Source organism: Gekko japonicus, unplaced genomic scaffold (assembly GCF_001447785.1).
Source record: "Gekko japonicus isolate JY-2015 unplaced genomic scaffold, Gekko_japonicus_V1.1 scaffold717, whole genome shotgun sequence".
In the NCBI taxonomy this organism is placed as follows: domain Eukaryota; kingdom Metazoa; phylum Chordata; class Lepidosauria; order Squamata; family Gekkonidae; genus Gekko; species Gekko japonicus.
In genome coordinates, this window is record NW_015164204.1 from 559,162 (window position 1) to 567,685 (window position 8,524).

Consider the following 8,524-nt stretch of genomic DNA (forward strand, 5'->3'; position numbering starts at 1 on the left):
CTAGTTCTTGCCACATGGAAAAGTGCTGCTGAATTTTTTGCAAAAGCAATTGGCATTGAAAAAGCGGCAGTAGCAAGTGGCGCACGGATCACAGCAAGGGAGTTTGTGGCCAAGGCAGGATTCCTGCAAGCGGACGCATCTCCTTGGGGAGCGCTCCTCCCGTCCCTGCACCTGCAAGGCTGAAGACAGCATCTGGAGGGAGAGCAACAGGAAACAATGTTATACCTCTTTTTGCTGACGACAAGGAGAGAGGCAATATTTTTAAAATGTGGCTGGGGGCAGTTTGAAAATACCTTCACTGCCAAGAAAACATACATGTACCTTTCAGCATACATACAGTTTGTTACAAATCACATGCACCTTCCACATTAGAAGAAGAGATTGGATTTATACCCTGCCCTTCACTACCCAAAGGTGTCTCAGAGCGGCTTACAAACTCCTTTCCCTTCCCCTCCCCACAACAGACACCCTGTGAGGTAGGTGGGGCTGAGAGAGCTCTTGACAGAAACTGCTCTTTTTCAAAGATCACTCTTATCAGAACTACGGCTTGCCCAAGGTCATCCAGCCAGGTGCAGGTGGAGGAGTGGGGAATCAAACCCGCTTCTCCCAGACTAGAGTCCACGCACTTAACCACTACACCAAACTGGCTCTTACATTACAAGCACACATTTTAGTAATTTAACCCTGTAACTATATAACCTATATTAAACTAAACCTGCTGGCTCAGGGCTGTGCTAGGGCTAAGCCATAGGGTGAAATGCACTGCCCGCAAACATACATGTATACATTCAAATTCTTGGAACAAACCCTGTTTTTCTCCCCAATGCAACAAAACAATTTAAATTTTATTTACTTCATTTACACCTCTCCTTTCTCCCCAGTGGGGACTCACAGCAGCTTACATCATTCTCCTTTCTTCCATTTTATCCTCGTGACAACCTTGCAAAGTAGGTTAGACAGAGTGTGTGACTGGCTCAAGGTCACCCAGCAAACTTTCCTCTATGGCAGAGTGTGGATTTAAACCTGGGTCTCCCAGATCCTAGTCCTACATTCTCACCACTACACAACACTGGCTTTTGGGAGTTTGTATCCCACCACAGGTGGCCCTGTTTGGGCTGAAAGGTGGGATGATAAATGTTGCAAATAAATAAAAGCTGGCTCTGCGTATCCATTGCTTAGCACCATATCTCCTCCCTTCTAATCCCTGCTTTTCCAACTGCTTTACAGTACTGACGGATGTTTTTGTTCTTGATACAGTGACGTGTGAGCATATGTGCTCATATTAACCAACATATGCTGTCTTAAAATGTTCTGCAAAAGAGCAGGCCACCTGATCTAGCATTTGATTTGCAAGACAATGTGAAGGCGGGCTTTAAAAAGAGCCTTCAGGAGCTGCTTGCTTCTTTCCGGAGGGCCTGTTCAAAGGTAATCCCATTCCATCTCATTTACTTCCCTCCCCAGCAGGGAGTAGCAGGCTGCAGTACATTTGAGTGAGAACATTCTGTCGTGTTAATCGGTTCCTACAGAACCGCAAAAAAACCCCAGGCTGTTTCAGTGGGTGAAATACAGGCATAAGCACTCACCCTGACTACAAACAAAGCTGTTTTACAGGTGTCTTTACCATAGTATTCATTTTTTTAGAAACATGTATATCTGGTATTAGCTGTGCCCCTGTATAAAAGGCAAAAGAGACTGCTGCCCTCTGGGAAGTTCTTGCTCAGCTCCCATTCATTCAAATAAAGTTTGCACAAAAGGACTTCCACATGCCACAGTTAGCTGAAATTGAGCTCCATTTAATTCACACAGTGCAAGGGAAAACTTTAAAAAGACTGCCTAATTTGCTTGGGTTAATTGAACATTTGTTCCACCAGTATCACTACAGCATGTTCTCTGGCCTTGACATGCTGCAGCCTAGACTTGCATGAGTCAGCCTGTGCGTATGCAGAAACATTTGTGTACATATCTTTGTAATCCTTTCCAATTTAATATTCACATGATAATGGGGCTCCCATAGCTCAAAGGCCAAGTGCCTGCCTTGTAGAGCTGGCAAAGTTCCTGTTCTGCCTGAGACCATGGAGACTGTTGGTGTGAACAGCCAATTCTAAGCTGGATGGACCAATGGTTGAGCTCTTCATAAGACTACTTCATATGAACCAGAAAGGATTTTTCAACATACCTGTGACTCTATCATGCTGGCTTCTGGCACAAGGTCATCTTGGGCTATTGGAACCTCCAGGGCCAGCTGTTCAAAATCTGAAAAAGAAAGTGAAGCTTTACAAAGGAGGAATATTGACTTTTTAAGGTTTTCTACTGATTTTTATGCTGCTTAGCATCAATTGCATCTTTGGTATAGTAGTAATATTTGTCATTTGCCTACAAGACGGTAGGCTTTTTAAAACGCATATTGATTGATTGACCGATACCCACTTTTCTCCCCAAAGAGGACCCAGAGTGGCTAATTTCCAGTTTTTCCTCATGAGATGCTTCATTTTAGGGGGTCTGTCTCAACAAAAGATAGAATCCTCAGCACATTACAGAACTGACAATTGTAGGAGGTAAAGAAAGACACACGACCAATGTGATATAGTTAAATTGTGAGATTTTATTAGATGATGTTTAGATTTGATTTAATTTCCCACATTTTAACTCATTGTGTTAGTTGCCATCCAAGACGGAGCAGCTGACAAATGAAGGCAGTGCAGAGAGAGCAAGAAACCTGCGTCCACCAGGCCACTCTGGGTGGGGTCGCAGGGAAAAATTCCTTCTCAGCTCCAGTAGAGGCAACCCACTCTTTAGCAGCCTGCATGGCCTGGTTAAAATGATGGGCAGAGGCCTGACCTCACCTCATCAGTCCTCTGTCACCGCAGTGACAACTATACTGCTGGGGAGTCCAGCGCATGGTGGAGAGGAGAGCTGTCAGGTTCCAGATTCAATCACTCGGCGGAGCCTTTTTCTCTCTGCCATCACTGTTGGAACTCAGTGCCTTACCAGATGACCGCAACCAGATTCCCATGCCAGACGTTGCACTCTACCGTCCTCATTTAAGACCCATCGCAAGCCAACTGTCCTGGATCTTGACACAGAAATCTTCCTTTTGTTGGGAACAGGCATTTCTGATCTGCTGGCAGGCCACAAACTGTTTAGAGGACCTCCTGGCACCCCGCAGGACCAGAGGTTAGAGCTAGGATGTGTCGTCATAGGTAACGTGTGCGTAGGCCGCATGCAGATGCCAGAGCAGACAAGCGTCTTTGCCACAAACAGGCCCAGTCTCGATACCTTGCACAGGACTCTAGAAAAGAAGCCCGAGATGAAGATTCATCTTGTGGAATTCATGGACAGAATACTTAGAACAAGCCCGCAGAACCCATGCCTCTGCTGAAAGAAGGCGAGGAATGTTGGTATCTCCCATTCTTTGGAATATACCGTCCACAAAAGCCAGGTCAGATCCTAGTGGTCTTCAACTCCAGCGTGCAGTTCCAAGATCCTCCTCAAGCAGCCGGACCTGGCCAACAGCCTATTTGGTGTGCTTGTCTACTTCAGGAAGGAAGTTGTAGCTGTCATGGCAGACATCCAGCAGATGTTTTGTTTCTTCTTCGTCAGAGAAGACCACCACAGCTACTTACTATTCTTGTGGTTCAGTGATGAGCAACACTGCCAACAAATTAATGAATATCATATGGGGTTGCTGGGCTTCCGAGTCTTGAATTGGGGAGCCCGTGGTTGGGAGGATTGTGGTACCCCCAAACTGTGAGCTCTCTTACAGCTGTTATCTACATTGGTGAGAGTCTCATCCGTGGAGGCATGGAACAAGCCTTCCCCATCAAAGGGTAGATCTTCCACCTTCGATTTTATATCAGGTTGCAGGGTGGTAGAATGCAGCCAAGTGTGTTGTCTGAGGGTGATTGAAGTAGTCATGGCCTATGATGAGCAGGATACTGTATGGCGGACAGTATTGATTTGTTGTTTTGTTAATTTGGACAATTCGATGAGAGGGCAGTAGCAGTTTTCTGGGAAGCCTCAGGTAGTTCTGGAATCAAAGTGGACAGTTGGTTTGACAGGTGCTACAAAAACGTTGTGTCTGAACAGTTCTTTATTCACTTCCTATTGATAATCCATGTTTCAACTGAAACATTTCCATTATGTTTTCCAGTCTCTTTTGACAAAGCAACAGAATGAATTCAAGATTCAGCTGAAGCACCTGGAGGATGATCTGCTATTTCGTCTTTCAGCCGCAGAGGGCAATTTCTTGGGAGACACTGAGCTGGTGGAGAAACTGGAGTCAACAAAAATTATGTCTGAATCCTGGGAAGTGTAAAAGGAATCATCTGCCTCCAAAGCTTTCAACCAAAATTGTAGGATTGGGCTCTGCAAGTGCATTCTTTATATGTTCTGCATGTTTGTTTGCTGGGTCAGCCAGTCACCACAGATACCATGCACTGGAAACTGGATACAGAGTCTGAAATCAAGTCGAGCAACAGAGCCGAAGGTCAGAAAGCCAGGAAATTAGTCAAAGGTTGCAGGAGCTAGGAGTAAGGAGCCAAGACTAACAGCCAGGATCAGGTCCGAGCATGCACAGTTGCTTCCGCGCTGAGGCAGGTGTGTGGGGGTGTTTATGACCAGGTCCTCCCTTCCCTGGGAGTCAGTCTGCCAAGACTCACAGCCCCTCACGTTGCCTTTGCAAGAGTGGCAGTCTGGCACTCTTCCTTCGCTCTTGCACATTCAGCCGCTGGCATGCCCTGCGTCTGGGATGCTCAGGAGAACTAGGTGGGGATCCTGGCCTCGGGGTGTCTCCACCTGGGGGTGCTGGGCCAGGCTCTGGATCAGTCTCTCCCTCTGGCTGCACCTCCCTCAGGTGCTGTTAAAGGTTCCTCTTCTGGGCTGACTCCAGAGGAGGCTGGGTTGCTCCATGCCTCTTCCTCATCAGAGGAGTAGTCAGCCTCAGCACAGCCAGTACCCATGGCACTTTGCTTTAATAGGAGTGAGTGGGCATGTGCGCTGTATCAATCTATTGATGTGAAAAGAGTCCATGCACGTATGCCATCTCCACCACCAACTATTCCTCCTCCAATCCTGTGATCAGAATATGGAGATGACTTGTGCTAAATACTTCACCGTGTGAATCCTCATTATGACAAGATCCTTGGATTCAGCCTGTAGGGTTTTGGAACTTAACATAAATCATGCATAGTATGTAGAATGTATGTATTTTTACAGCCTCGCTTCATTAGTTAATGTAAATTAGACTGTATTGCATCCTGGGATCTGCTCATGCCTTCCTGTAACAACTCCAAATGCATTTTTCTCATTCTCATTGTTCTGATACACAGTTAGTGCCCTTGAGAGCGAGTTTGGTGTAGTGGTTAAGTGCGCAGACTCTAATCTGGGAGAACCGGGTTTGATTCCCCACTCCTCCACTTCCACCTGCTGGATGACCTTGGGCAAGCCATAGTTCTGGCACAGCTGTTCTTGAAAAAGAGCAGTTTATGTCAAAGCTCTCTCAGCCCCACCTACCTCACAGAGTGTCTGTTGTGGAAAGGGGAAGGGAAAGGAGATTGTAAACTGCTCTGAGACTCCTTTGGGTAGTGAAGGGCGGGGTATAAATCCAATCTCTTCTTTTCTTCTCTTATTCAGCTGGCACCATTTCTGATAATAATGAGAGTAACTTCTTATTAATGCTTGTCTGCCAGCATAAAACCCAGCAAAGAGAACATGGGCACTGTAATTGGCAACCTGTACTAAGCTCAAGTGGTTAAGACGCTGTACTGCAGGCTGTGGAAGGGCAGTAGTTCAGCAGTTCAAGACCCGGGTGCCGCAAGACGGGGTGAGCTCCTGTCTCTAGTTCCAGCTCCTGCCAACCTAGCAGTTCGAAAGCAAGAAATTGCAAGTAGATAAATAGGTACCACTTCGGTGGGAAGGTAACAGCGTTCCGTGCGCCTTGGTGTTTAGTCAGTCCAGCCACATGACCACGGAAACGTCTTCGGACAGCGCTGCCTCTTCGGCTTTGAAACGGAGATGAGCACCGCAACCCTAGAGTCGGATTCGACTGGCTTTCGAGCAAGGGAACCTTTACCTTTACTAAGCCTTCACAGTTTGCAAACGTATTGCTTATATGCCCAGAGGAACATGAAATAGAAAGTGTTGCAAAAGCATTTTTTTCCCAACACACACACACTCTCTGTATAAGCTCTGAATACCTTGTGACGTGTGAACTTCTCAGGACTGGATTTGGTCAGGATTACTTTTTGTGCATAAGTTTTTGGTGAAAGATTTAGAACTGTGATTCATTAGATTTAACATAGATGGATACACATACTAACAGAATCACATCTATCAACTTGGTTGACTAATATAGAGGAAAAAATTCTATAATTGGCTTTAGTTTTGATGATTTGGTGGTTCTGTCTGAGCAGAAGGCTTTTTCCTTACTCAAAGACTCCTTGATATAGAGGTTCAAGATCTTCGAAGACTTGCGCACAGACATTGCTCTCCCTTGAGTATATCCCTTGAGTATATCTCTCTTCCTCAGGATATCTGGCAAGACTGATTCAGCCCCATCTTCATGCTAGCTCAGTTCGACGTCCTTCCCTCAGCTGTTTTATCAGGAAGGTTCAAGAAAATTCCCTAAAAAGATAGATTGTGCCCATGTGGGATGGGGGAAATTGAATCTATTCGACATGTGCTCCTGTACTGTAAATTCCACTATGACATCCGTGTTGCTTATATTGAACCTCTGATGGACCCCCTTTTGGGCCAATCTGATGAGTATTAAATTATTTCTTTATTGTCTTCTCATAATATAGAAATTCTTGAAACTATAGCAAATTTCTTTTATGAGGTATCCAGGAGGAGAGGCCTATATCAAGGCAATTCGGAATGTGCTACCCCCCCCCCCCCCCTCTTTCTCCAGCCTATGCTGCATGTTGTATTTTATCTCTTATGCCAATAAAGGTATTGTATTTGTAATATAGATGGAATACGCATGTCATGTATTCTCAGCTATCCATTATAGCTTCAACATATGTCAGTGGAATTTGTACATCTTCTAAAAAAAAACAAGCAGATAGGTAACCTACTCACAACTCTTGGTATCCTCCAGTCACCTACCTCTGACGCATCCAACTAATTCCTCCCTGATCAGCCGAGCTCATTCAGAAGGGAATAGCGGCCAGATGGGATCTGGCAGATGTTGCTGATAAAATGACATGTGCTGCAGCATTTAAGGATAAACAAGGCCAGCAAGGTTTTTTTTCTATAGGATTGTGTGTCCTCTACACTGCAAATAAAACATTTCTGAGCACTGAATAACATGTGCCCATGATTTTGGCAGGTTATGGAATTTTTGTGTGTGCAAGAACTAGTGCAGGGAGGGAGAACCAGGACCGGTTGCAAAGATTGGGCATTAAGGTAAGGAGATGTCGAAGACCTAAGAGGGACCTCTGGAATACCTTCACTTCAAAAAGCCCCAAGGTGTTTGCAGCTGCCTCTGCTGCTGCAACAACTAGACATTTGCTTTAGAAACAGTTCTGAAGATGGAAACAGACATAACATGTTAAGAGTGGCAGAGGTAGTTTGATAATGCTATTGGTGCTTGCCAAATACATTTGCCTGTTTCGACCCTGGGGTGACCTATAAAAAACCTGACTGTGAAAGTTTTCAGCATAGTCCAGTTTAATGGGCCAAAGCCTGCTGTCATGGCTGTTTATTGCCTATCGCCCATGCCATTACATGCCTCTGCCAGACAGTTTTGCATTGGTCTTTTCAAATGTGAGCTTTGTTTTGTTTCACAAGGATGAAAGTAGGTTATGTATAAGCACGCACCACTTTTGTTTTCTTAAAGAAAAAGATGTACATAATAAGAATATAGGTACAAGGCCAACATGTCTACGCCAACCATAAAAACCATGCAAGCCCACTTTATGGTTTCTGTAGTGGCATATATCCTACCTGGTACATGAAGAATAAGGCAAGATTGTGGGCTGACATACCTCCTTGTCATGGCAAGCAATGCAAAGCTGATCTGTCACTGAGCTTACTGGTATAAGAACATAAGAGAAGCCAATATTGGATCAGGCCAATGGCCCATCCAGTCCAACACTCTTGTTATACAGTGGCCAAAAAAACCCATGTGCCATCAGGAGGTCCACCAGTGGGGCCAGAACACTAGAAGCCCTCCCACTGTTGCCTCCCCCAAGCACCAAGAATACAGAGCATCACTTGCCCCAGACTGAGAGTTCCTATCTATACCTTATGGCTAATAGCCACTGATGGACCTCTGTTCCATATGTTTAACTAATTTCCTCTTGAAGCTGTCCATGCTTGTAGCTGCCGCCACCTCCTGTGGCAGTGAATACCATGTGTTAATCACTCTTTGGGTAAAGAAGTACTTCCTTTTATCCATTCTAATCTGACTGCTCAGCAATTTCATTGAGTGCCCACGAGTTCTTGTATTGTGAGAAAGGGAGAAAAGTACTTCTTTCTCTTACCGCTCTATCCCATGCATAATCTTGTAAACCTCTATCATGTC

The 8,524-nt window shown here is 45.2% G+C and overlaps 1 protein-coding gene across 1 annotated transcript in view; it reads right to left on the reverse strand.

Moving 5' to 3' along the window:
• Nucleotides 1–8,524, reverse strand: part of AGRP (agouti related neuropeptide) — a 14,600-nt gene continuing 6,076 nt past the window's right edge. The window contains exons 3-4 of the mRNA XM_015408395.1: nucleotides 2,177–2,253; nucleotides 1–192 (exon numbers count right to left, since the gene is read on the reverse strand). Of these exons, the coding sequence (XP_015263881.1) occupies nucleotides 1–192; nucleotides 2,177–2,253 (269 nt within the window). The remainder of the gene's footprint in view (nucleotides 193–2,176; nucleotides 2,254–8,524) is intronic.